The 27,967-nt window shown below is 47.5% G+C and overlaps 1 protein-coding gene and 1 gene segment (V, D, J or C); both read left to right on the forward strand.

Annotated features, from left to right (window-relative positions):
* The first annotated feature begins 1,156 nt into the window (after nucleotides 1-1,156).
* On the forward strand, nucleotides 1,157-27,963 carry LOC103558277 (T cell receptor beta constant 1-like). The segment is given in 6 exon segments: nucleotides 1,157-1,298; nucleotides 1,584-1,888; nucleotides 23,741-23,798; nucleotides 26,269-26,679; nucleotides 27,275-27,381; nucleotides 27,693-27,963. Coding segments are annotated over 6 exon segments (936 nt in total).
* LOC103563206 (serine protease 2) lies at nucleotides 11,337-15,720 on the forward strand. Its single transcript, XM_008538490.2, has 5 exons — nucleotides 11,337-11,491; nucleotides 12,507-12,666; nucleotides 13,713-13,966; nucleotides 15,081-15,217; nucleotides 15,515-15,720. The coding sequence occupies exons 1-5, from the start codon at nucleotides 11,452-11,454 to the stop codon at nucleotides 15,665-15,667; spliced, it is 744 nt and encodes a 247-aa protein (XP_008536712.2). The 5' UTR covers nucleotides 11,337-11,451; the 3' UTR covers nucleotides 15,668-15,720.
* Nucleotides 27,964-27,967: the final 4 nt, after the last annotated feature.

A 27,967-nucleotide genomic window follows, 5' to 3' on the forward strand; every position in this document is an offset into this window, starting at 1 on the left:
GGGCTTTGGGGTTACATAGACATGGATTTGAGTCCTGCCTCTGTCACTTACTCTTACATTATGTGAAGTTGGATTGGTTATTTAAGATCTTTATGTCTGGGGCCAGCCCGGTGGCTGAATCGTTAAGTTGGCGCACTCCACTGTGGCGGCCCAGGGTTTCGCCGGTGTAGATCCTGGGCGAGGACATGGCACCACTCGTCAGGCCACGTTGAGGCAGCGTCCCACATGCTGCAACTAGAAGGACCTGCAACTAAGATATACAACTATGTACTGGGGGTGGAGAGGGAGACAAAGCAGAAAAACAAAAAAGGTCTTTATGTCTTATCCGTAAAATTTCCTAATCTGTAAAAATGGGATAATAGTATCTTAATTTATAGATAGACTGAAATAATACATATAAAGCACAGGGTAAGTGCTCAAAAAATTTTAGCTCAGCTTTTACGCCAGAATAAACTATTTCAGATAGTTACATGATGGAGGAAAACAGTCGGATGATAGAAAAAGAGTTATAGCACTGCGGTCAAATTTTACAGAGTGATGATCTGTTTTATAGTCCATATTGAGCTGAATTAGAATAGAAGAAACCTTGTTACAAATGTCCAGGGATTAAGCAAAGAGGAAGCAAATAATTATGACTGTGATGACCAAAATGAGGGAAGAGATATGAGAGACAATAAAGATAAAGTGTACTTAAATTGTGAATTGATAAGTGAGGCAGGTGAGGAGAAAAGAGGCAATAAAGATGATGTCTGAGTCTGGAGAACCAAATGAATTGGGATACTCTTTATTGGGAGGGAGGAATTTGGAAGCAGGAAGTAGTTTACTGGAGTATGTGTTGGGGAAGAATAATGAGTTCGGTTTGGGACAATCACAGTGGAAACTCAGCAGACAGTTGAAATGCTGAGTCATAAGGTTCTGTCTATTCTGAAACGTTACCTTTAGTTATGTGAGCTCAATAATGCATCCCATTCTTGCTTTATACCGAAAGGGTTGCTCATATGTGGTGCCCAGTAATGAGGGATGGGAAGTTGGTGGACACATGGCGGATGGAAGGCAGTTGCGTGGATGCCTTGTGAATGAAGAGCCACACAGCTCCACTAGAGGGCAGACTAATTTTCTCCATATTCTGCAGAAACTCAACTTCCTACTGCAGGAGGGGAACAGACCTGGTAGGGAAGGAACTACACAGTGGGGAGGAAAGATGAACTTGAATTTGACTTCTTAGTGACTTTTCTCAGGGAAAGTGAGAGGGTATCACCTAAAGATGCTGACTTTTCTGCTACTTCTCCTGGAACTAGGTATGAGCCTTATCCAGTGGGGAGCTTGGGGTTAATGCTAAGGCTGAGTAAATGAGTAGAGGGTCTGGGGTCACCAGTCGGAGGATGAGGGGAAGATGTTGGATAAGAGGATTCTGACAGCATGAGGGTTGGCAGAACAAACTAGAGGTAATGCTACAAGGTTCTTCAGGAGCCAATAGTAAATAGTAAAGAAGTAAGTAGTAAAGAAGTAAATAGTAAAGAAACTTTCTTGCCTAGAGACAAGCTTGTCAGCCTTCATGGGTTTCTCTGTCTCTCTGGAACTAGGCTCTGTGTTCGGTGCTCTCCTCTCTCAAAAGCCAAGCAGGGCCATCTGTCAACGTGGGACCACCATGAAGATTCAGTGTGAGGTCGATACCGAACTCACCTTAATGTTCTGGTACAGTCAGCTCCCAGGACAGAGCTTGACACTGATTGCCACGGCGAATCAGGGCTCTGAGGCCACTTATGAAAGTGGATTTACTAAGGACAAATTTCCCATCAGCCGTCCAACCCTAAGGTTCTCAACTCTGACTGTGAACAACACAAGCCCGGAAGACAGCAGCTTTTACTTCTGCAGCGCTGGAGACACAGTGCTGGGCACAGATCAAAGATCTGAGCAAAAACTGGAGCTCCCTCCTACCCAGCTCCCACCCAGATGAGCCTGAAGACCCCATCAAGGCAGGCAGGAGAGAGGAAACCACAGCTCTCAGGCACAGACAGCTGCTTGTGTGGGTGAGTATGGATACAAATGGGTAGGCTGGAGATGGGGAGAGAATTTGCAAGGCTAACTGGAGGGCTCCATCCACAGACAGATAGAGTAGCTACTAGGAGGCTGAGGATGAAGTTTCTTCCAGATGAGTGTTTGGTATTACTCAGTAAAGATAATCAGATACTACAGTTTGCCTTCAAGTGGCAGGGCCAGAAATACTCTTTAACTATTTTATCTCAAGGCTATGCTTAGCCTGTTCTGTTCAGAAGGCCCTTATTCATCTTGAAGTCATACTGGTCCATTTCACTGATGGCATTATGCTGATTGTTCATGGTGAATAGAAATTATAAAACACTCTAGATGCCTCAGTTTGACATATGCATGCCAGACCAATGTAAAATCTGCAAAAGTTCAGGGGCCTGCCACACTGGTGAGCTTTTGAGCAGTCCAAAAGTGTTGGAATATTCCCTCTAAAATGAGAGATAAGCTGCTCATCTTATATCATCTGCCATGGAGAAAAAAGAGCAATCCATAGCGGGCCTCTCTGGACTTTAGAGTTAACATATACTACAGTTGGGGGGTACTATTCTGGTCCACTCATGTGTAATCTGTAAGTCTGGGCCAGTGTGACAGAGAGTTCTGTAGCAGAACAAGGCTGTGATGAGAGCTGCCCTGCCACCTGGGCCACAGACGAAGCAGACTCAGTGGTTCTTGAAGTGCCTGTGGCAGATAGAGAGGCTCTATGGAGCCCCTGGCATACCCCAATAAGAGAATCACAAGGCGTATGCAAAGAGTCTTGATGGAAGGCCATACTGTCTTCTACCTGCCAACAACCATTCTTCCTTTGAAAAGCCGCTTCTAGCTCTTTAGTGAATGCCTCATCATGGCATTCAGAACTGGGTGGTATCTAATCCACAAAACTGTAAAGCTGGACATGCACAGAGTTTTCTGTCATTAAGTGGAAAATGGATTATCAAGAGCAGACTCAAACATCCCTGGAAGAAGGCACAATCCAATTCCAAGAGCAAGTCTCGGTCTCTTGTTACACACACCTGTTCCACTCCCCTTACCCTCAATCCACATGCAAGCTTCCATGGGAATTCCCTATTTCCAGTTGAAAAAGCAGGGGCCTATATTCTGGATAAGTTTGCACTTTATTCTGGAATGATCATTACAGTCTAACACAAGTGTGGTTCTGAAGGGTAGTGGTGAAGGGAAATCTTCTCAAGGGCCAGAACTTCATTCCTTTTAAGCCTCCTAAATCTGGTTGCTCACATCTCATGGGAGAGGCGGCCTGAAGTATATATCTAGCCTGCATTCAACTTTCTTTCACACAACCCTCTTGACTCTTTAACCATTCATTCACACTTTCCCTTTTTGCTTCTCTGTGCTGCATAATGGGTAATTTCTTTAGACCTACTGTCCAGTTTACTAACTCATACCTCAGCTACAATAAGCGGTTTAACCTTTCAATTGACATTTTTATTTATATTAATTTTCATTTCTAGGAAACCTACTTGTGTCTTTTACAAATACGAGTGGTCATTTTTGAAAGCATCTCGTTCCTCGTGTATTTTTAAATGATTTTATTTCTTTAGGATATTAAACATCTATTTGGAATTTTTATCTGCCAATGCCAACATCTGAGGACATTTTGCATCTGGTTTTCTTCTTTGTAATTGTTGCTGACTCTCACTCAGGGTGGCTTACTTCCTTGTGCATTGTATAATTTGATTTTATGAATTCACCTTTGGGAATTCCTTGAATCCCAGACTAAAGGTGGGTTTTCCAGAAAATATTTATGTTCACCTCTGTCAGCAATTGGGGTACAACAGACTTGATATCACTTTATCTTATAATTCTCAGAGTGTATCTTCTTGACCATATAGTGTCTGTCCCAAACCCGAGGGGGCTGACTACTCAGTCGTCATGAATATTCAGAGGAAACTTTTTTTTATTCTTCTGCCCAAAGCCAAGATCCAAAAATATAATATTCCTTGTTAACTGCCCGTGGGGTTTTTCGTTGGCCCTTTCGCTACGTGGGTAGCTCTTCCTGTGTCCCGGCTTTCTAAAGGAGCACTTCCCATCTGCCTGCTAGTCCCATGCAGGGTCCAGCAGGTTTTGCCCAGTTTCCACACATCCTGATTCTTAGCCACAGGGATCCATATGCATCAGATGAGGCCCATTTGATCTAATGGGTCCAGTGCTAGCTTCCTTCCTGCCTCATGTTCCCATTTCCCTAAGAAGTTGGCAAATTCACTTACAGATAAGCCTTGGATTGCGAGTACCTTCCTATATTACAGCACAATTTTCTCCTCAGAAACAGTAAGGCACCACAGTTAGGAACTTGAACTCTGTCATCAGGCAGATCTGAGGTTAAAACTGCTTTATCACTGGGTGTAACCTTGAACAAATTACACAAGTTCTTTATATATATCTTCATATGTAAAATAAGGACAATAATGAAACAAAAAAATGAGAATGAGGGTTTGTTATAAGGATGAGAACAGATCATTCCTACAAAGCACATAACACTGTGCCTGGCAGAGACAAGACACACTATGACCTAAAGTTATTTCTCACTGTAATCCATGAAATTTTACCATTAGCAATTCCTTCCTCAAGATTAGGAATAGCCCTCTCTGGGAAAATCTTATTATTACAATTGTTTCTCCTTATTTTAGCTCTTTTAATTTCAAAATAAATGAATGTTATTATATACTGCATAGATAATTAAAATGAGGAAAATTAAAATCACTCATTTAAATAAAGCTAAATCAAATGATACATGCTGTTTTATAATTTATTCTCTTAACCCAGCAATATTTCATAAATACCATTTCATGTCAAAAATATACATTACACTAACTTTTAGAAGAATAGTTCAATGTACTGATGACCATCCTGTATATATCAGTTTGTATAATCGAATCCAATGGCAAGGTAAATGTCCATATGCTGGATGACATGGTTATTTAATTTAAAAAGCAATGGTTGTGTGTGTCGATTGACTCTGTTATAGACTCAGCAGCGAATAATGAAAGCCCTCCTAACCCCACCTTCACATGGCAGGCTCCTTCTTATTCAGGTCTCCACTCACATATCGTTTCCCCAAAGAGATCTTTCTGACGACCTCACCTAATATAGCACTGGTCGACCCAGCCACCAGTCACTCACATCCATTATCACTTTATCTTATTTTAATAACATCTAATCACCATTGTCTGAAATATATGTTCTATACATACATTAATATATATTCTTATTTATTGTCTGCCTCCTATCATTATACCTTCTCACATGTGCGTGGAGACACACACACAAGTAAACATAAACGCCGTGAAAGCAAGGACCTTTCCTATTTTCTTCATTGCTGTTTCCTTACAGCTTAGAAAAACTGCAGGAACACCATAGGAATTCAGTACATGTTTATGGAGTGTTATAGACTGAATTGCCTTCCTCCAAAATTTAATTGCTGTAGTCCTAAATCTCAGTATTTTAGCATGTGACTGTATTTGGAGACAGGGTCTTTAAAGAGCTAATTAAGTTAAAACAAGGCTATTAGGGTGGGCCCTAATCGAATACAGTGGGTGTCCTTATCAGAAGACATTAGGACATAAAAGAGAGACATCAAGGAAGTACCCGGAGAGGAAAAGCCCTGTGAGGACACAGTGAGAAGACTCCATCTGCAAGCCAAGGAGAGCGGCCTCAGGAGAAACCAACCCTGCCAACACCTTCATCTTGGACTTCTAGCTTCTAGAACTGTGAGAAAATAGACTTCTGTTGTTTAAGACACCCAGTCTGTGATATTTTGTTATGGCAGCCCTAGCCAGCTAATACTGAGTAAATAAATACAATTCAGAAAAAAAGAGGAAAATTTGCCAAGCAGTGTGGACTTCCCTAGAGAAAAACTGTACAAAGGCATTTGAGTTTAGACAGTGTAAGCCCATAAGGAAATGAACCAGCTTGTACTAACAGAAAGGGAACAGACACTTCAATCTTTATAATTGAATAGAAAAGTGGCCCAACAACAAGTGCCAGCTGGCTCTGCTGCCTTCCCCAATGCTTGGAAAGGGAACAGATGTTATGGGTTCTATTGAGGTAATTCCAGAACCTGCTCAAACACAGTGGCCCTGAAGTGGACGGTCCTCAAATTGGAACTGTGTTGGTGCTGTTGACGAAAATAATCCATAACCAATCTATAAATGAAAATTTGGGTGAATTTATTCTGAGCTTAAATCTGAGGATTATAACCCGGGGCCTTTCTTCCCTAAGGAAGAAAGGGCACCAAAGAAGTGGGGTGCACAGAGTGGTTATGTACCCCCAGAGAGGATGTTTCACATAGGATTGAAATGTCCCTTTTACAATAGTTGCGAGACTGCTCTGTCGGCACAGGGATTGATGGAAACAGCAGGTAGGTCTTCTGTCTCAGTGAACACAGCAGGGTGGCAGTCTGTTGTCTCCAGCTGAGTGGTCACAGGTGAGCTGGGTGGTCAAAGGTGAGTGCAGCAATCAGTTCCTAGCCTAAGGAAAAATGCTTATCCCTAAGGAAATGCTAATGTCGGGGGAAGTTGCACCTTTACCTCAAGGGCCTTTGTTCTGGCCATACGAAATGTCTAAGCAGATATGCAATGCGTGCTCAACAGCCACAGTCAGGCCCTTTTGGAAAAAACAAAGTCAGGCCGAATTAGGTTTACACCAAATGGCTTCCTCATATGCTCCAATATATCCTATTGCTTGCCATTTTTATTTGTCAGTGCCCATGTGGACGGAGCACTCAGTTCTGAACTTTGGGAGCCTTTGAAGATCCTCCTGGACAGGTTGGCCTACAGGAAGTGGACTGACCAATTGGATGATTCCAAATGGACAACAGAGTCTAGAGTTTTTATAAGCCAAATGCGTGGAAGGAGTACACTTGACTGACTGGGATATCGATGAAAATAATCCATAACCAATCTGTAAATGAAAATTTGGGTGAGTTTATTCTGAGATGAAATCTGAGGACCATGGCCCGGGGCCTTTCTTCCCAAAGGAAGAAAGGGCACCAAAGAAATGAGGTGTACAGAGTGGTTATATACCCCCAAAGAGGGTGCTTTACATATGATTGAAATGTCCCTTCCACAATAGTCACAAGATTGCCCTGTCGGCACAGCGCTCAATGGATACAAGCAGGTAGTGGGTCTGCTATCTTGATGGGCGTAGCAGGAGGCAAGTCGATTGTCTGGAGCTGGGCGGTCACAGGTGAGCGCAGCAGTCAGTTTCTAGCCTAAGGAAAGATGCTTAATCCTTAAGGAGACGCCAACGTTGGGAAGGGGAGGGAAGTTGCACCTTTATCTCAAGGGCCTTTTGCTCTTGCCATAGGGAATCTCTAAAGCAGATATACAATGCATGCTCAACGGCCCGGTCAGGCCCTTTTGGAAAGACAAGGTCAGGCAGAATTAGGTTTATACCAAATGGCTTCCTCATATTCTCCAATATATCCTATTGCTTGCCATTTTTATTTGTCAGGTGTTATCACCAAACTGGGCTTGTGGGACTCATTCTGGAGCTAATATAATTTAGACAAATAAATCCAAAAGAAACAAATGTCACTTACCAAGCTCTGAGTAACATGGAACAAGTCATGGCTGCTACAATAATAACAGCCCACATAGGTTTTCCTCCCGGACTCTTTCCTGGCTTTCTTCTGCTTACTCTCCAGCAGACTCTGGAGTCGCTTAAACAGCTCTAATAGGCCAGTGATAGCACAAGAAATGATGGAAATGTGAACAGAAAGACCATTACACTACAAGAAACAATCTATCCTCAGATAACGTTACAGCCTCAATTGCTAAAGATGTCCCCATTCATCCCTCTACAGAAGCTTGCAGAATTGATAAAACATGCAGATGGACTTCCCTCTGAGCATAAAACTGCCTGTTTTCCTTGGCTTCAAGGTGGGGAGTTGGAGGGGGGGTGAGGAGGAGCAGCAAGCTACTCCATTTAGCCAACCAGCCTTGACCAGTCAGTCCATGCCTCCATGCCTCTGTCTCCCTCTTCAGTTTTTCTGAATCACACAGAGTCCCCCTTAACTATGCAGCTTCAGTGATTCCAACGCTGAGATAGTCAAGAAAATAGTTACTATTGGATAAAGAGAAATTGTGTCATGGGGAAAAAGTTAGAAAAAAATAGTGGAGGAGAAAAGGAGCTGGGAGTTTGGAGGAATCTGACAAAAATCTATTTTCAGATCACTGGGAGGTCTGAAAGACTCCAGGCTTAGCAACATGATGAGAAATGAACTTAGCTTGAACAGGGAAAGGTTCTGGTGTCATTCCCGCATTCCTTAGCCAGGTGACATTGAAGAAGTCACTTAACCACTGAGCTGTAGATTCTTCATTAGTAAAAAGGAGAAAATAGAATCTCCTGCCTACCTCAGGAGGCTGCACTGGAGATCAGATAAGAGGAAGGGAAGCAGAAGTTTCTATGATAGAGCGTGGAGGCTCTGGAGTCCGACTGCCATGCTTACATCCCATCTCTACAACTTAACTGGCTGTAGGAGTGTGAGAAAGTGACTTCACCTCTGGGAAGCTCATTTTGTCATCCATAAAAGGGCAATAGAGTTGTGATAATAGGTGGTTGTGATAAGAAAGCAAAAGATGGTCTAGGAAAGACTTACACAGAAACTATTCACTATCATCATAATTAAAAGACAGTGGTTGGATATGCTAAACACTAAATATGAACTAGGAGAATGTTTTAAAGAAATAGACAAAGGAATCTGTAGTTCATAAAGATTATCAAGAGTGGCATAGACTCATCCAAATTGAATTTGGCCAAATGTGGACCTAAATCCATCCTACACATCTAAGCCTAGAGTATGAGGGAACGGTCTCCACCTTCTCTGCCTGTGAGGTGATTCCTGCTACTTTGAAGAAAACTGACCTCATACGATGTTGTGGGTGTGGTAGTTTATTCTAAGGAGGAGCACAACACATCAGGAGAAGGCTAGTCTGAAGGCTTAGACACAGAAAATCCCCAAGCTCTTGGATGTTCCTTTTTAGACAGAGTCAGAGCCACAAGCACCAATCCAACAATTTTCTCCCTTTTCCCAAAGTAATTTCCTATCTTCTACCCAGGATCACCTCCCCATAACTGTCCAGGTCATGTGGTATCTGCAGCAAGAGTCTCTTCAGCCTCTAAAACAGAACCTCCTGTGAAGACCCCACAACAAGAGGACAAAACAAAATAGCATTTTTGGTGACACTACAGAAAAAGCCCCTATAATCGAGGCTCCACAAGCTGGGTCAGCTACCTGTGAGCAGAGAGAGGTGAGTCATTCATGCCTTAGATGTGGCCTAGAGCCTTACTACTGTTCAAACAGGAACCAGTCTATCTTTAGATAACATTAAAGCCTCAATTACTAGGCAATGGCAAGGTGAGGCTCTGAGACCAGGTGCCAGGTGGGAGATTAATTCAGTCTTCTATTTCTTCCCGGAGACAAGTATCAGGAGGCATCAGAATGTAGTTTGTCCTGGCTTGGTCCCCAATAACCCTCTTAGATGCCATCTGCAGCAGTTCCCACATTTCACTACACTTTCCATGTGTCCCTAAAAGGCTCAAGGCATTGAGGCCAGCTCTGCCATTCTTAGATCTGTATTCTCGGGCAAGACAGAACCTTTCTAAATCTCAGTCTCATCCTCTAGAAATGGAAATAATTTTGTTCTGCATACCTCACAATTAAAACATTTGTGAAAAGTTAAACATGAAGCTCAACACACATGAAAATCAGCATACCATTGTTGTTTGTGTGTGTGAAAGCTCTTTCAAAGCTGTCAGGCGCTGTACAAATACAGCAATATTCCCACCTAAATAGGAACCCATCATGGATCAGACAGTGTACAGTGAGGAGAGGGGAGCCCTCTGAGCAGTGGGTCTCCTGCTGTTGAGAAGCTGGCTTCCAGCCATATCAGGCATTGGACCGGAAGACACCCTCTGGGTCCCTCTCAACCCCATGAGTCCACATTGAATTTCTCCCAACTTACTCTAGCTTCTATTTACTCCATCTATCCAGCTTACCTCCTGTCTCACCACCAGACTTCTGAGTTTTTCTCACTTTATTGACCATTTCCAGAACGTTTATTCATTTTTTCCTTTCAAAGAATTCAAACATAGGAGCTGCTCACTCCTGCCCCTCATCAACCCTGAAAAGGAGAATCTCTTCATAAGAGGGTTCTCCCACCTGGCTCACATAATTAGACTCGAGATAGACACTAGTTCTATCTCTATACCCCTCTGGCCAGATTGGGCCTCAATAAATTACAGAGCTGTGTCTTGGTTGCCGTGGCAGGTCCCAATTTGAGATCATTTCTGGAAAGATTAACTCTGTACTGAACCTAGCACAACAGTCCCACTGCTTCTAAAATAGAAAATTCCAGAATTCTCCCACTTCCAATTTTGTAATTGATCACCCAATACTCGACACCTTTACCATAATGTGCAAATCCCTCTACCTACGGCTGATTCTCTGATCAGAATCCGAATTTACCAATGTCCAACCCTTTCTAATATCTGGTCTGGAGCATATAATGCTAGCTCGGGCTTTCAGGTCCTAGCAGGTGGGGTCAATTGTCATGATTGCTAATGCAGATGCCCAGGGCAACCACAAGGCTGCTTAAAGAGAACCTATAACAGTGTGAGTGATGAGAAAGACTAATGTCCTGATAGTGAGGAAGAGGAGGAATGTGGTATTGGTCTTCTGTCCCCAAATGTTATCAGGTAAGCTCCTAATTAATTCTTGCCCCCTCCTCCTTCCAAACGTTCTCCCTCCACATGCCCTCGTAGGAAGGCGAGCCAGCTGAAAGCCCTGACTCCCGAGGAATGCTGCCTCTCCCTTCTCATCACCTCTTGATGTTGGGATGCTGGTTCCCCACAGCTTTGGATTTGACCTTGCCCAGTGGTTTGGACTCAAGAGAAGGGTCTTCATGCTCACAGATATAAGACTTAGACAAGACTACTTTCCTCTTAGGGGGCTCCAGGAGCAGCAAAGTTTACCACCCGTATCAGCCCTCCCTTAAAGGAAGTGAAGTAAATCTCCATGAGGTCAGAGGATTTCCAGGGGCTGAGGTCATTAATCCTCCTCCCAACCCTCATCTCCTCAGCTTCAGAAGGCCCAGCTGTGATATGTGGGTGCTTGGCTTCCCCTGTGTTCCCCACCCCAAAATCCTTCCAAGAATCAGCTGGTCTTCCTCTCTGCCCTCAGAAGGTAAGTTTCCTTATCACCTGTAGGTCACAAATCCACAGAGCTGCTAAATATAGCCAAGCTGATGCAAGACCCTGGGAAGGGGAAAGCTGCAGGTGTGTTTGTCCTGGGCAGAGCAGCGACCCTCTGCCCTCACTTGCACCCGCTCCCTCACGGTAGGAGCTATAAAGGCTCTCCACCACCCACTCAGTCATACTTCTACCACCATGAATCCACTTCTGGTTCTTGCCTTTGTGGGAGCTGCTGGTGAGTTGCCTGCATTGCTTCATGCCCCACCGGCCCCCTCTGCTGGTGGAGATACATGCTCCACCATTCTTGCTGCTGCTCTGATTTGGCCTGGGCTCTGATAGTCCATTTCCTGTCTAGCACCCCTCCTTCCATTCTTGGGTTCTCTTTAAGCCTCACCTCTCACCTGCCTGACTCCACTCCCAGCCCCACCATTCATCCATATCGGGCCTTTGTTTGGAGAGGCTGGAAAGGGAGACCAGGTGGACACGGTCCATGAAATGAACCGGTGGTCTTAAAAAGACTTGGTTGTGACAGCTCTTGGTAAGCTCATAGCTGTTCTTAACCTCAGATGCACCTGGGAGGTTGAAAAACTACTCACCCCAGAGCCCTAGCCCTAGAATTCTGATTTAACTGGTCTGGGGTGTGGCCTCTGCACTGAATTTTTAAACATCTCAGGCTATTTTAAGATTCCCAGGTGTGTAGCCAAGGTCGAGAGTCACTGTTCTATTGACCAATAATTGTGCCTACTTTTGTCTTGCCTCATGGGCCTGCTCTCCTTGGCCTCGCTGCGCAGATTTGAGCTATGAGAGAAGCTGGATATAGCCAGGGCTACTTAGCCAGATTTTGCTAGCTAGGCAACCTATCCCGACAATCTGGGCTCAAATAGCCACAGGGAGTAGATCAGTGATGAAAAAGAGAGAGAAGCATTCAGTGAGCTAAAGAACCACATTCCTACTGGAATCACACTGAGTGCACTGTGAGAGCATTTCTGGTATCCCTGCCCTGGCAGCTCCAGTAGAGGTCTGAGTCTGAGCAGGTCAGGGCACCTAGCTTCGTGCCCTGCAGACACACAGAGAGACTCAGGAGACACACATCCTGTGATCCTGACTGGGGATGGTAGCGCCCCCTTGCTGCTGTCTATCATCACTGGGCTTGTGAAGGATCCTAACTAGCATGATGCAGCCACAGCACTCTGGACCCCACCCTCCAACGTCCTGCTGAGTGGTCTTCTCTCTTCCTATTTCCACTCAAGTTGCTTTCCCCGTTGACGATGATGACAAGATCGTCGGGGGCTACACCTGTGAGGAGAATTCCATCCCCTACCAGGTGTCCCTGAACTCTGGCTACCACTTCTGTGGTGGCTCCCTCATCAATGCCCAGTGGGTGGTGTCCGCGGCTCACTGCTACAAATCGTAAGTGCTGGGCCCCTGACTGCAAAGCCCACTGCTCAGGACCCTGGGGTCAGTGCAGAGGAGTTCTGGGGTTGAGTGAGACAGATGGGAAATGTGATGGAGAGGTTGTCAACCAGCAGGTGACTCAAGTGAAGGGAGGCACAGGACAGGAATCCCATCACGCCCCAAACAAATGGATAAAACAGCCAAGGCTGTGGAGTGTAAAAGCAGGGAGGGACTGTTTTGGGGTGGTAAGGCCTAATGGGAAAATAGGCAAGGACTATACACAAGTAACCCGTGCCAGCTGGGCACACATTAAAAGCATCTAAGAAACTTTCAGAAAATACTGATGCCTGGGTCCTGTCTCGGGGCAATTAGCTCAGAATTTTCCCGAAGAGGGTCTGAATATCGGTGAGCTTTTAATGCCCTCTCCCTCTGGTGAGTCTACTCTCCAGGTAGAGCTGAGAATCACTGCCTAGACCAGAGGTTCTCAAACCTGAGTGTGCAGCAGAATCCCCTGGAGGACCTGCTGAAACAGGGGTCTCTGCCCCCCGACCCCGAGTCCCTGATTCAGCAGGTCTGCGATGTGAACCGAGAGTCTGCATCTCTAAGAAGTTCCCAGCTGATGCTGAGGCTGCGCGTCCTGGGGCCACACTTTGAGACCCACTGGGTTAGATCATACAGAATGATGCTGCTTACCAGACCAGGAAGGGAAGGAGTCAAAGTCACTGCATGCGATTAGCAAGTTGTGGAGGATGAAGAATTTCCAGGGAAACTCAAGCAGCTTGTTTATGCCCATGTTACTGGATGCAAGAGGGGGCTTGTGGGAAAGGCACTGGGAAGGCAGATTGAGGAGCGATCCCCAACTGCATCCCTTCACCTCATCCTTACTCCACCACCAACTACCTCTGAAGCAGAAAGGTTCTTGGTCTCACACCTGCACTGACCCACCACCCCTCCAGCCCTGTGATATTGCCACACCCCCGCCCGTGAGCAGGAAGCTCAAGAGCCCTGGGGAAAAGTGGGGAGTGGAGCAAGGGCCTTCACCGTGCTTCCCTTCCCAACAGCCGCATCCAGGTGAGACTAGGAGAGTACAACATCGAAGTCGTGGAAGGGAACGAACAGTTCATCAACGCGGCCAAGATCATCCGCCACCCCAAGTACAACAGCTGGACCCTGGACAATGACATCTTGCTGATTAAGCTCGCCTCGCCTGCAGTCATCAATGCCCGGGTGTCCTCCATCTCCCTGCCCAGGGCCAGTGCTCCTGCTGGCACCCTGTGCCTCATCTCTGGCTGGGGCAACACCCTGAGCTCTGGCAGTGAGTGGGACCCTCACTACTTCACCCTCTGACTTCCCACATTGCTCACAACCAAGCATGCCCCTGGGCTTGGACCCTTTCCTTCCAGTCTACAGATAACATCAAGTGCCCGCTACACACAGAGCTCTGAGCTAGGTACCAGAGAGACACAAAGCCCTCTCTCTCCACCCCACTTCCCAGTCTCTCCTGGTCCCTCACCGCTGCTCTTCAACCTCTCTCCCGCCCATCCCCACCTCACTGTACTTCCTGAGAGGCCTGGTCTCCAGTCCATCTTCTAACACTGCACTCAGAGAGGCCCTGCAGGCTACCTCAACTCCTGATGAATACCTTTCCTGACTTCTCACAGCTTCCAAAACTGAACCAAGCTCCTCATCCTGGAGATGCAGGGTTCTTCCTGTGCTGCCCTGCCTGCGTTTCCAGGCTGTCTCTCCACTCCTCCCCTCCCCTGCCAAGCTCTAGTGCTCAGAAGTCCTGTTTTTCCTCCACGAAGCCATGCTCCTCTGGACACTACTGGTCTATCTGGAGTCCATCTGATGCTCTGCCCACCTGCCCCTTCACCCTCTTCAGAAAAGTCTTTTCTGACTTTTCCCACTCCCAATCCTCCTCCCCCTGCCCCTGCACTGGCCCCTCTGACCCCCTGGTCTGAATGAGGTCTCCTCCTTCTATTCCATGCTGACTTCTACATGGTCCTGCTCATGCTGTTAGTAAACATGGATGCATCTACTTTGGCATTCCAGGGAGAGCTCCTTAGGGAAGATATCTTGTCTTACTTACCCTGGTAGATCCAGTGATTAGACATATCTGGAATATAATTGGCACCCAGTGATTGATTGAATAAAGTATGAACTAGCAGTGGAAGCAATGTACTGAAGACAGAAGGAGACTTCCAGAAGAATGAATCCAAAGACAGGACAAATACACACTTGCTATGATCACTTCTAGGGAGGGGTTCAACACTGATCATTCTGGAAACTAAAATCCACTGTTCCTTGCTGAGGCTTACGTTCCTGGGGTCCTCTCCTGGCTGCCCTCGGTGTTTGGCACTGGATTACTGTGGCCCATCCTGGTCTGACCCCCATTTCTCCTTTCCTTGATCTCTTCCTACTCCCCACAGGCAACTACCCAGACCTGCTGCAGTGCCTGGAAGCCCCGCTGCTGAGTCAGGCTGAGTGCGAGGCCTCCTACCCCGGGGAGATCACCAAGAACATGGTCTGTGCCGGCTTCCTGGAGGGAGGCAAGGACTCCTGCCAGGTGACTGGACCCTTCGCTGGCTGAGACCCCTGCCCATCCACAAGGCCCACCTGGGAGGGGGACTTGAACACCGAGGCTGTGGGGCTGACAGAGGGGACTCCGTGCAGTGGTCCAGTGGAGAAGTGTGGAAGGGTAGTTTGTGTGGCATGTTGTCTCCTAAGTAAGAATGGGCCACCATGAGAAGGATGTGGAGCCACAGGGATGACCTGAACAGGGTCTTTTAATGTTCAGATTGCATGTGGCTCTATTACCCCTTTTCTCTCTTTATAAAACTTGTCCCGCCTTCTTCCTCTCCAGGGTGACTCTGGGGGCCCTGTGGTCTGCAATGGACAGCTCCAGGGAATTGTCTCCTGGGGCTATGGCTGTGCCCAGAAGAACAGGCCTGGAGTCTACACCAAGGTGTCCAACTACGTGGACTGGATTCAGCAGACCATCGCTGCCAACAGCTAAAGCCCTCGGTCTCTCTGCTATCACTATGCTAATAAACTGACCCTGCGCAACCACCTGTGTCTGTACCTGCTCCCTCCGGCCCCCCGGCTCTGGGAAACCCCCTCCCATCTGAGGTCAGACAGAGCTCTACCCCTCACAGGTGAGCAGAGCACCCCACCTACCACAATGTGTTTTATGGAATACTAATTTAGCAGCATGTGAAGAGATGGAATCCAAAACATAATAAGCACGGGGCAGCGGGGGGCTATCTTCTAGAGGAAAGTACGTTTCAGAAAGGCTGTGTTAAAGAGGTGCCTTGACCTTGGCACTTCTCCAGTCCTGAGCGTGGTGCTAATGCAGCACACACAGGGCACAGTGTACAGGACCCACCACCCCCTTCCCTTGGACCCAGAGCAAACACCTCTAGGCAGACGCCTGCGCCCATCACCTTGGCCTCTTCTAGTGCCCTTTGTCACATGCTCTTATTAACCAGCTTGTACCCTGTCCTGGCAGCAGAAGGCCCCACTGGCCCCTGTCTCCCAACAACCAGCTCATGTGTCCGAGAGGGACAAGAGAGCTCCCTGGGTCTCCATCCCTCATGCTCCTGGGAAATTCGTCCTTTGTCCATCCCATGTAATGATTCCAATATGTTTAGACCATACTGAGTGTTTTACAGGCATTGTCACAGGTAGTTCCCCCACCCTCTGGAGTGGGTATTGTTCCAGTGGTACAGACAAGAAAACAGAGGTTCAGAGTAGATTGGTAGTTTACTCACGTCCCTCATCCAGCAAGTGGTAGATCTGGGGTTTGACTCCTCATTTATCTGGCTCAAAAGCCCTCTCTCTCCACCCCACTTCCCAGTCTCTCCTGGTCCCTCACCGCTGCTCTTCAACCTCTCTCCCGCCCATCCCCACCTCACTGTACTTCCTGAGAGGCCTGGTCTCCAGTCCATCTTCTAACACTGCACTCAGAGAGGCCCTGCAGGCTACCTCAACTCCTGATGAATACCTTTCCTGACTTCTCACAGCTTCCAAAACTGAACCAAGCTCCTCATCCTGGAGATGCAGGGTTCTTCCTGTGCTGCCCTGCCTGCGTTTCCAGGCTGTCTCTCCACTCCTCCCCTCCCCTGCCAAGCTCTAGTGCTCAGAAGTCCTGTTTTTCCTCCACGAAGCCATGCTCCTCTGGACACTACTGGTCTATCTGGAGTCCATCTGATGCTCTGCCCACCTGCCCCTTCACCCTCTTCAGAAAAGTCTTTTCTGACTTTTCCCACTCCCAATCCTCCTCCCCCTGCCCCTGCACTGGCCCCTCTGACCCCCTGGTCTGAATGAGGTCTCCTCCTTCTATTCCATGCTGACTTCTACATGGTCCTGCTCATGCTGTTAGTAAACATGGATGCATCTACTTTGGCATTCCAGGGAGAGCTCCTTAGGGAAGATATCTTGTCTTACTCACCCTGGTAGATCCAGTGATTAGACATATCTGGAATATAATTGGCACCCAGTGATTGATTGAATAAAGTATGAACTAGCAGTGGAAGCAATGTACTGAAGACAGAAGGAGACTTCCAGAAGAATGATTCTCAAGGTGTGGTCTCTGGACCAGCAGCACCAGAATCACCTGGGAATTTAGGAGAAATGCAAATTCTTGGGCCTCACCCAAGACCTACTGAGTCAGAAGTTCCGAGATGCAGCTCAACAACTTGCATTTGAACAAGACGTCCAGGTCATTCTGATGCATGCTAAAGCTTGAGAACCAGGGCGGGAGCGATATCCCCAGGCCAGCACTCTCCGTGAAAACAATGGCAACTCACATTTTTGCTGACTATGTTCAGGCACCAGGACAAACCTTTATGTGTATTATCTTATTTAGTTCTCATAAGAACTCCATAAGGAAGGCGTCATTATTATTATTATTCCCATTTTACAGATAAGGAGACTTGAGTATAAAGAGGTGTAGAACTTGCCCAGGGTCTCACAGACATAAGTGGAAGGCCCGTGTGGGAGTCCAGGTGTTCTGGCTCCAGCAGGTGGGCTTCCCTGAAGGTGGGGGCCTCAGCGGCCTCAGGGGCAGCAGCACCTCCCAGAGCCCCAGAACTTAAGTAAGGAGGCCTGGCTGCTGGCTCCAGCTCTGTCTCTTCATCATGCATGACTTTGGGCAACCCCTTTAGCCTCTTCAGGTTTCAGTTTCATCTGAAGAAATTAGGAAACAAATTTGGAGTTAAAATGAGTCTATTAACATGCTTGAAAGTTTTCAAGAATTGCACACATACATGTCATTTGCATCTCTTCTCTGCACATGCCAACACACACCTTCAGAAAGGCTTCTTGCTCCTGTCCCCAGGAGCACTATCCACGTTCTTCTCGCGCCCTCAAGTGGCCACGTTGAGATTGCAGTTACTTAGGTCTAAAAAGAAAAAATGAGGAAAGGCTGCCTCCTGCTGCCCAAGTTGATGAATGACCCCACTCTACACCTGCATAAGGGGTCTTGGTTCCTATTATGGAAAAAGATCTGCACGTGAACGTGGGCATACTGATAGCGTGACAGAGGGCAAAGCTGGGACAAACTCCGCCAGGATTAAAGGTGGCTGTGATGCCAAGACAGAGTGGTGTTATTCTTTGTAAGGCCAGTCGGGATGAGGGTCCTCAGATAGATGGTCAAAAAGAAACTTAGAGGGTAAATTAGTGATAGGCCAAAAGATAAAGAAGACAGGATAATATATGGAAATAGACCAAATAAGTCATTACATGGATGAAAGTGTCCCTCAATGTGGGAAGGGAATAAAGAGGCCTTGCCACATTCCAGTTGATAAAACCAGTCGATGACATTTTATTCAGGCTTATGGGAGAGTGTCATGAGAGCTGTCACTATTCCTGAGTTAAACAGACTGTCTTCCCCTTTTTGCCCCCTAAATTCTAAAAGCCACACCCTTGCACCCTAGAGAGCTTTTTTTTTTTTTTTTTTGAGGAAGATTAGCCAGCCCCGATACCGCATTTCTTAAAACAGTTCTTGCCTATTGTGTCAGAGTTTTTTTGGAGGAAAGTTAGCCCTCAGCTAACATCCACTGCCAATCCTCCTCTTTTTGCTGAGGAAGACTGGCCCTGAGCTAACATCCGTGCCCATCTTCCTCTACTTTATATGTGGGATGCCTACCACAGCAAGGCTTGCCAAGCAGTGCCGTGCCCGCACCTGGGATCTGAACCAGTGAACCCTGGGCCGCCAAAGTGGACCTTGCGCACTTAACCAGCTGAGCCACTGGGCCAGCCCCCTGTAGAGAGTTTTAACTCGAAAGATCCTAGGAAATACTCAGAAATATGCATTTTTCACAAGCCTCCTAAGTGATTGGAGACTCATTAAGCAAATTCAGGACCATAAAACAGCTTTTTACATAAACTGAACTTCTTTGAAAAAAAATGACTTTGTAAATTAAGTAGTTTTTTTAAGGAACAAATTTAAAAACATTATTTAAAAGCTACATTTTGTTGTTTTTCTTTTCTTTTAAAATTTTATCGTGTTATTCCAAATAAATAATATAGCTGTACGGCTCAAAAACCCAAAGAATACAATAAAGTTGACACTGAGAAATGTTTCTTTTACTTCCATCTGTTTCTGTCTACTCCACTCCTTCTTAATAGGTAATCACTTTGATCAGTTTCTCTTTCATCCTTTCAGTGTTTCTTTATGAAGAATCAAGCAAACAAAAGTGTAACCATTTTCCCTTTTGTTAGACAAAAGGTGGCATGCAGGAACACTATTTTGCAACTTGCTTTCTTCCAGTTAACAATCTATCTTGGAGAGCTTTCCACAGCAAGAGAAAACATTTCCATGACTTTTTAGCATTGAATAACATTCCATTTTGTGATTGTATCACAGCTTATTTATCCAGTGCCTTGCTCATGGGTACTTGAGTTTTTCTCAATATTTTTGCTATTCCAAATAACGCAAATATTTTACACACATTTTTCATCTGTATGTAAGAATATTTACAAGATAAATTCCCGTAAGTGGGACTTCTGGGTGAAAAGTAAACGCTTTTGTAATTTTTACAGATGTTTTCAAATTTCTCCCTCTAAGGGTTGCCTCATTTCGCACTCCTACCAGCAATCAATGTGTCAAAGGACATATTTCACCAAATACTGCCAGGAAAGTGGCTTTCCATAATTCAGGATTTTGTCAATCAAATGGATGAAAAGCAGCATTTCAGTGTAGTTTTACATTGCATTTATCATTGAGAGATATTCTTCCTATGGCTAAGCACCATTTGGGTTTCTTTTTCTCTGAACCATCTGTTCTTTGCCATTTTTATTGGGCTATTGGATTATTTTCTTACCTATTTCTAGGAGTTTGTCATATACTGGGGAGATTAACCCTTACAATGAGAATTGCAAGTGTTTTTCTCATATTGTCACTTATCTTTTGATTCTATGTATATTTTTCTGTGTAAGTGTGTCATCATCATGTAGTCAAGTTTGTCTTTTTTTTTTCCTTCTAGAGTTTAAGTCATAGTTTAAAAGGCAATAAAAGGAAGCACCATCTAGTGAAATGAGATCTAGGCCACTCAAATGGAGGCTAAACATCAAGATCATCTCGTGCAGGGAATTTAAAACACCTGCCAACAGTTTAAAATGTGTCTACCCTTCTGGGAAAAGAGGGAAGACTATGAGCAGGATTATGTGACCATGCAATTGTATTCGAATGTTCCTGAGACTTCGTCGTATATCCTTCTTTCCTGCATGTACTTCCCTGATTCCCTTTACCTAACTCTGATGTCTGAAGTCCACAATGGGGAGTGAGGCAAGTTGTGGTCTTCCCTCACCCACACCCATTAGAAACCCAGCTGAGCTCTCAGCTCTCATTGTATCTCTCTCTAGAAAAGCTCTACCTCTCTGTAGCTCATGCTCACTTCTCCTCCAGACCACCCTTGAGGTTTAGAGTTGGGCCAAAGGGACAGAGTCTGAGTATTAGGTGATCTCATTCTCAGATGAAAGGTGGGACCTCTGAGTGACATAGACTCAGGGGCAGGCTCAGGCTGGAGAGGGGGCTTCTGCTCCTTGGCAGGGTGGGTCCCCACTCTGATGACAGCTTGGAGAGGGGTGGATATGGGTAAAGACCAGCCCCCACAGCAGACAGCCCCCAAAGACAGACACTGTGGAGCTAAGAACAGCCTGAAGAAAGGGCATGGGTGTGAGGAGGGGACCCCCTTTGCGTGGCCCATACCCCCCTTACACCTCACACCATGAGGGGTGATGGCACCGCCCCCAACCTCCAGCGCGCTCAAAGGAGCAGCTGCTCTGGTGATTTCTTCCACACTCCGAGGGGCGGGCCCATGGGCGGGGCCGTTTTTGTACAAAGCTGTAACATTGTGGGGACAGCAGGCCACGGTGATTCAACTTTATGGACAACCTTTACAAAAACCTTTCTGCCTGTCCCAACGCCTGCCGTCCCTCCACTTTTCTCCCAGGTCCCAGGCCCAGGCGTGGTTTGAATCAGAATGCCTCTGCCTCACCCCTGTCTCCCTGTCAAGCCAAGACCATGAGTAAGGATAGGCCTGGCTCAAAACTGAAGCTTCCAGGCAGACAGCCCAGACCAGATGCAAGAAGAATGCCTCAGTGGCCTCATGGGTGAAGGACTCAGGGACATCCTTTCATCCCAATCCCCATGGAACCTGGAACAAGGTCAGTGGGAAGGTCCATGGAGATGACCCGTTCTATAAAGGAAGAAGCCAGAGATATCCTGGCTTTCCATGGATGCGGTAATGAGATCTGGGACGCTGCCCTCCTCTCCAGGCCCACATCCCTTTGATGGACCCCCGGAGAGAATTGAGGGCCTCTGGATGGCCTCTGGTCACACTCCATGGCCCCAAAAGTCAAAAGTCAAAAATGTTGTTTTGCACTATATCTATAAAGCACAGGAGGGGAATTTTTATCCCAGAGTCCTCCAGACCCCAGCCAGGGCCCCTCTTCTCTCCATGCCTCAAATTCATTTTTCTCCTTGCCCCATGTCACTGTGTGAACACTGAAGTCTTCTTCGGAGAAGGCACGAGGCTCACGGTTGTAGGTAAGACATATCCCAGGTCTTTCCAGGCCCCTCATAGGGGAAAGCGGGTCCAAAGTCTCCATTTTGGAGTGGCCGTATTCTGATGTGTTAACTATGACTATCACTTTGGCCCAGGAACTAAGCTGACGGTCATAGGTAAGCCTGGGGTCTCCAGGGGGTGGCACAAGGAGGGAGGACTTTATCCCAGGAAATGTGGGAGGGGAGGGATGACCCAGCTCCTGGGTCCTGGTCAAGGAGATGTCGTCTTCACTTCTAGGAATGAGTTCAGAGGAGGGTCCCTGTAGGGGCAAATTCATCCAGCCCCTCAAGGGCCTCCATCAACTCAGAGCTGAGCCTCGGTGGTTAGGGCAGAGAAGGGAAAGGAGGTGGTGCTGCCCCGCTGAGGAGTTACCTGAGATAGGGGAGCGGAGAGAAAGCCTGGAAGGTAATTAGCGAGTCCTGACATCGGTCCATCTCCCCTCACTGATGGAGGTTCTCTGCAGGGGCTTCATATTTTTCCTTGCTCTGGATTTCATAGGAGGCCACACTGTTCTCCTTTTTTCCAGCTGTCAGGGGCCCTGGGAAAGCTCTGAAAGGGTACGGGGAGTTTTAGAAGCAGGGCTGGTGGCTCTGTGAGGGAAGAGATCCATGAACGGCCCATCCTCTCCCTGAATGCCAGCTGGGCTCAGCAAACAAGGGGAGGTTTTGAAGGGGATCTGGGAGGCTGTGCTTTGGAAACACCGTTGATTTTGGGGAGGGAAGCCGGCTCACTGTTGTAGGTAAGCCAGTCAGGGCTGGAGGGCTGGGAATCTACAGGCAGGAGCAGGGATCCAGATGGAGCCACTGTCTTGGGTGTTTGGGTTAAAGCATGTTTTCACCAGAAATACCTGAATTCCTGTCTTGATGTAGACAGGAGGGGACAGACTCGATCTCCAATATTTCATGCTCTAGCTAGCTGTGCCAAGTTTGGTTTCCCCTACTAGGAGGCAAGTAATCTCAGCTGGGAAGGGGTCATCTTGTCCATCTCCCATCTCCTTGGAGGGTTCCCCATTAAGGCCATGACAGATGGGAGAGCCTCCGGCCTTAGAGCTGTCATAGTCCTGCAATTTCCTCCCTCACGCAGAAAGGAGAGGGACACAGGAGAAGGAGGAGGGGTCCCACGGGGCCGAATCAGTCCTCTGACCACAACATTTCAGGGTGCACAGTTGTCCTCTCTCCACCTCCCAGGGTTAAGATTCTGCTAAGGAAAGGGAGAAGAGAGCTGGCAGACAGGCTTGGGGAGAAGGAATGGGAGGCACCAGGGGCAGTTTTCTACCAGGCTTTACTGTTGTGTAACTAATGAAAAACTATTTTTCGGCAATGGAACCAAGCTCTCTGTCTTGGGTAAGTAAAAGTCTTTCCTGGGGGTAGTGTCTTGTAAGGCTGGAGTTCCAGAAGGACTCCTTAGAGAGGGCAGGGACAGAGAATTCAGCAGGGAAAAGGTTCAGAGGGTGTGTGTGCGCGGAGTGCGTGCTGGAGCCCCTAGGAGTTCTGGGTGGAAGCTTCTGGACGGAATGGTCGCCCACCAGCAACTATGGGGTTTTCCACACTCATGTTGTACTGTGGAGCAACCAGCCACAGCACTTTGGAGAGGGAACTCGACTCTCTGTCCTAGGTAAGGCGCAGGACCAGGGTAGCAGGGTCATTGTCCCTTGGATGCGGACTCTAGCTTCTCCTCTCAGCCCTGGTGAAAGGGCAGTTAACTTCTCATTCCTGTGCGGCTTCCAAGAAACTGTGTTTGCCATGGCTTGGGGTTGATTTCTCTATGTCTCCAGTCCCTAATCAGCTTCCTTACTCTGTGCTTAGTCCACCCTCCTGCCTTACATGTGGGGATCTGCCCTCCTGAGCCTCTTCCACTCCGTCTCTCCCAGTAGAATGCTTAAGCTTCTCTCCTTATGGATCTCTTTGGTCCCAAGTCCCAAATCCAGGCAGGGACAGGTGGCCATCCCTACTCCCAGGGAGCTAAGACTTGCCCTCTGGCTGGAGACCTCCGGCAGGTTTTAGCACAGCTGTCTGCAGCTGTGTTCCTATAATTCGCCGCTCTACTTTGGGCCCGGCACCAGGCTCACTGTCACAGGTATCGGGGCCCCACTCCTGATGGGGGGGTGTCTGTGTTTGACCACAAGGATCAGTCCCCGGGAGGGGAGTGGGGCATAAGGACGGAGGCAGAGCCCCCTCCAGGAGCTGCGGCGGCCTCTCCCGCCCTCCCCGGAGCCTCTCCAGCTGGCTCTGCTGTGTTTGTAGCGGCTCCTCGGCTGCGGGGCTCCGAGCGTGGTCCTCAGGCTTTGTGTTTTCTAGCTCTTCTTTTCATTGTTCTCCAGGACTCTTTCTCTCAGCTCCACTTTTTTGAACAGATGTGTCACTTCCCTTCTCTTTCTTACCTGAGCTTCTCTATTTTTTCCACCCCTTTCTGACTCGAATCCTGCATCGTTGACCCTGTTTTGGTGAAGAGCTCTGTCTTCTATGTTAGTAGTCTTCCCAGCATCTACCTCCAGCTCAGAACTCTGCCCTTGCCTTCAGCATCCTCCTTCTCTCTGTCTCAACTAGTCTCCAAGACCCATGTGTGTCTTCCTGGGGTGGTTTAAGGGCTTGAGAGGCAGTGGGGGACCAGGTTGGTGAGATTGGGGTGGTTTGAGGGGTGTTCCCGAGTCCTGAGGACAGAAATCCATGTCACAGCATCACAGGCACTGCAGGGGGGTCTCTGGGGGACACTGTGCTTGGTAGGAGTCAGAGGAGATAGGTCTGAATAAACTGTTACAACTGGAAACACACCATCTTAGCAACAGACAAGGTATAAAGAAGAGAAATAGATTGGAGGCCCCATTTTCTCAAACCTCAAGATCTATGCTGGGATGGTAGGGTGAGGGGCCATCAAGAAACACCATTACCATGCTTGGGATGAAGCAGGCAGGTGGGAGCTGTGGGGCAAGTCTGGGGGCGGTCTGGGCTGGAGATATAGACAAGGCCAGAGGAATGGGACACATAGGTCCTACTCGATTGGTTGGCTGGAGAAGGCTTTGTCCTGAAGATGGGGGCACATGCCAGTAATTGTAATGGAAATTGGAAAGTAAGAATCACTGGGACTCACAACACCTGGGTTTGGGGGGAGGGGGACTCCTGCTATCAGAACACAACTTAAACTGCCTCAGGGTCTCTGAGATGTAGAAAATGGAGATAATAATGCCAGCCTTGCGGGGTCCTTAAATTGTAAGAGACTAACTTATGTGAGAATCCTTTGGAAAGGATTCTCCTTTAGTGACCATCCTTTTCATTCTTATTGTTTATCATCACCGTGTCACAGAATTTGCCTTTTTCCAAACCTGTGTCTCAATTTTCCTATCAGAGACATTCCCCCAAATTTGGATAAAGTGGAAACATCTGGGCTTACCATGTTCCTGCTCTAAAACCTCACTCCCATGATCAAAACAAAGCCAAATAGAGGGCAAGTACATTCTGGAAACAGGAAGGTGCTTCAGGGAAGGACGTGGTGTCTTCCATCCTTCCGTGTCTTCAGATGAGGTCATTCCTTCCAACAATTCCAGAAATTGTCTCCCATCTGTCAGGCTTGTAAAAGGGCCCAGGACTTTAGGACATGAACCCCCTGATGAAATGGCCCTCGGACTTGGGATTTGTTCATTCCCAGCAACCAAGTTTTACTGCTTTTAGAAATGCAAAGCCTGGCTGTGAACTAGGACTGCAAAGCTGGCAGGCAAGCTTGCTGGGCACTGGAAAGAAGAAGGGGCTCAGCCCATGAGCAGTATTTTTCATGGGATTACAGCCATCCTGGGCAAGCTACCACACACCCTGTGTGCCCCAGCGTAGGAGTGAATGTGGAAGATCAGATAAGATAATAGCCAGAGGCTCCTTGGCTTCTCAAAGCAGATTACATGTAAAAAAAAAAAAAAAAAAAGAGTTAGTTGGATATTGTAGATAGAAAAATATAGTCAGATACAATGAGAAAAATGTCTCTCCTAGGCAAGAAAGGCTCATTCTAATATGTGCTATCACCAGAGCAGACAAACACATACACTTTGCAAAAAAAAGGGGAATGGTAATTAGAAAAAGTCAATTTAGCTCCTAAGATCATGTTGCTAGCAAGAATCTTCTGCCTCAAAGCCCAGGCTCATTCAACTCTACCGTAACTGCTTCTAAGCCTAAAAGATTACATCACGCACCTAAGAGGGCTGGGAACAAGGAGAAAAGATAGGCAGTCATATTCTTCTGATAGATAATTGAACAAGACCCTGAATTTGAGACTTTACAAAGAAAGCCAAGAAAATCAGGACATAACACCACCTTAGGGAGATGGAGGAGACAGTAGGCAGTGTGTATCTGTGGGGTAACTGAGAAAGAGGCGGCAAGGTTGAGAGAAGAACAACAGAGAATGGGATGGTGACCCCCAAACGAACAGGACACAGTACTACATAATTTTGCTTCATCATAACCCCTTTCCCGGCCCCTGTCTCTCTCACACACACATGCAGAGCCCCTACCAAACCCAGACAGCTCTCAGAGCTGCCCTGGCCCCAACCCTTCTTCCCTTCCAGAGAACCTGAACCAGGTGACCCTACCCAAGGTGGCTGTGTTTGAACCTTCGGAAGCAGAGATCTCCCGCACCGAGAAGGCCACGCTCGTGTGCCTGGCCACAGGCTTCTACCCCGACCACGTGGAGCTGAGCTGGTGGGTGAATGGGAAGGAAGTCCAGACTGGGGTCAGCACGGACCCTCAGCCCTACAGGGAGCAGTCAGATGATGAAAACCCCAGCTACTGTCTGAGCAGCCGGCTGAGGGTCTCTGCTGCCTTCTGGCACAACCCCCGCAACCACTTCCGCTGCCAAGTCCAGTTCTTCGGCCTCGAGGAGAACGATGAGTGGAAAGAGAACCGGACCAAACCTGTCAGGCAGAACATCAGTGCTGAGGCCTGGGGCAGAGCAGGTGAGTGGGGCCTGGGAGGCTTAGGCAAGGACTGAGTCAGACTAGAGAGAAAGGGAGAGATCCAGGTAGAAGACCAGAAAGACTAGATAGATAGATAGACTAGGGATAGGAGTGGGAGAGGGAAGAGTAAAGCCCACCATGAAGGAGAGCAGGGCATCTCAGGCTAGTTCTTCCCCCAGATGCTCAGCCCAACACGGCTGTGCTGATGGGGCCCCTCACTACCGGCCTCCCACCCCCTCACTGGTCCTAGTTGCCTGAGGTTACAATGAGGATGCTTCTGACATCGCAGCAGCATGAGGAAGACAGCTCCAGGGCTGTCCAAGGAGGCTGACTGAACCCTCTGGCTGTTATGTTTTTTGTGGCCTATGAGCCTATGACTTAAAAGGTTGACTTAAGGCTCAGTGACTTTAAGTAGTGACATGCTCTACTCATCCCATTTTCTCCCCTTTCTTTCTTTCAGACTGTGGCCTCAGCTCAGGTAAGTGAGCCTCTTCTTTTTTCTTTCCATCTCCCATGGTCTTTGCTCTGGAATCAGAGAATAGAGAACCCATGGACCCTGGGGGGTGAGGCAGAGACACCTGCTCACAGGTACCTACCTGCTCTCCCTTCCCACCAACAGTGTCCTATCAGCGAGGGGTCCTGTCTGCCACCATCCTCTATGAGATTCTTCTGGGGAAGGCCACCCTGTATGCTGTACTGGTCAGCGCCCTCGTGCTGATGGCCATGGTAAGTAGGGGAGCAGGATGGGACAGACAGGTTGGAGATGACACAGCACCTCAGAGCCAGGAGTATACAGACACTGTCAGGACCAGAGTGTGGCAGAGAAGAGGAGGAGGGTTCACTCACATGCCCCAGAAGATGCCTTGTCCCTCGGGGACTGAAGAGGAAGAGCCATGCTGGGAAGGAGAAGCTAGGGTTCCCTGCAAACCCAGGAGGTTGTGAGGAGCCCTATTCATCTTTTCAGTGGGCCATCCTGCTGCTTCTCAATCCCTACCACTCCTGTGTCCTGGTAACCCTCAAAACCTTCTCTTCTTCAGGTCAAGAGAAAGGATCCCTGAAGCCAGCTCAAAGGTGGAGCTAGAAGCTTCCAGACCATTATCACCCCACCATGGAGTTTCCTTTTTCTTTTCCTAGCCAGGGCTTCTGAAGAGCTGTTCTCATCTCTCTACTCATCCTGATATCTACTCCCTCAAGTGCTTGCACACCTCGACACTCATGACCAAAATCTCTCTGACCCAAGGGGGACCCTAGTGTGCCTGTGTTGACTGAACCAATAAAAATGGCCTGTTCTGGCTTGACTCTGCCTTATGAC

This window comes from Equus przewalskii, chromosome 4 (genome assembly GCF_037783145.1).
Source record: "Equus przewalskii isolate Varuska chromosome 4, EquPr2, whole genome shotgun sequence".
NCBI lineage: Eukaryota > Metazoa > Chordata > Mammalia > Perissodactyla > Equidae > Equus > Equus przewalskii.

Coding starts and splice junctions, on each gene's coding strand:
- LOC103563206 (XM_008538490.2), top strand. CDS start 11,452: ATGAATCCACTTCTGGTTCTTGCCTTTGTGGGAGCTGCTG. Junction 11,492..12,506: donor TGCCTTTGTGGGAGCTGCTG/GTGAGTTGCCTG, acceptor TTTCCACTCAAG/TTGCTTTCCCCGTTGACGAT. Junction 12,667..13,712: donor GCGGCTCACTGCTACAAATC/GTAAGTGCTGGG, acceptor CCTTCCCAACAG/CCGCATCCAGGTGAGACTAG.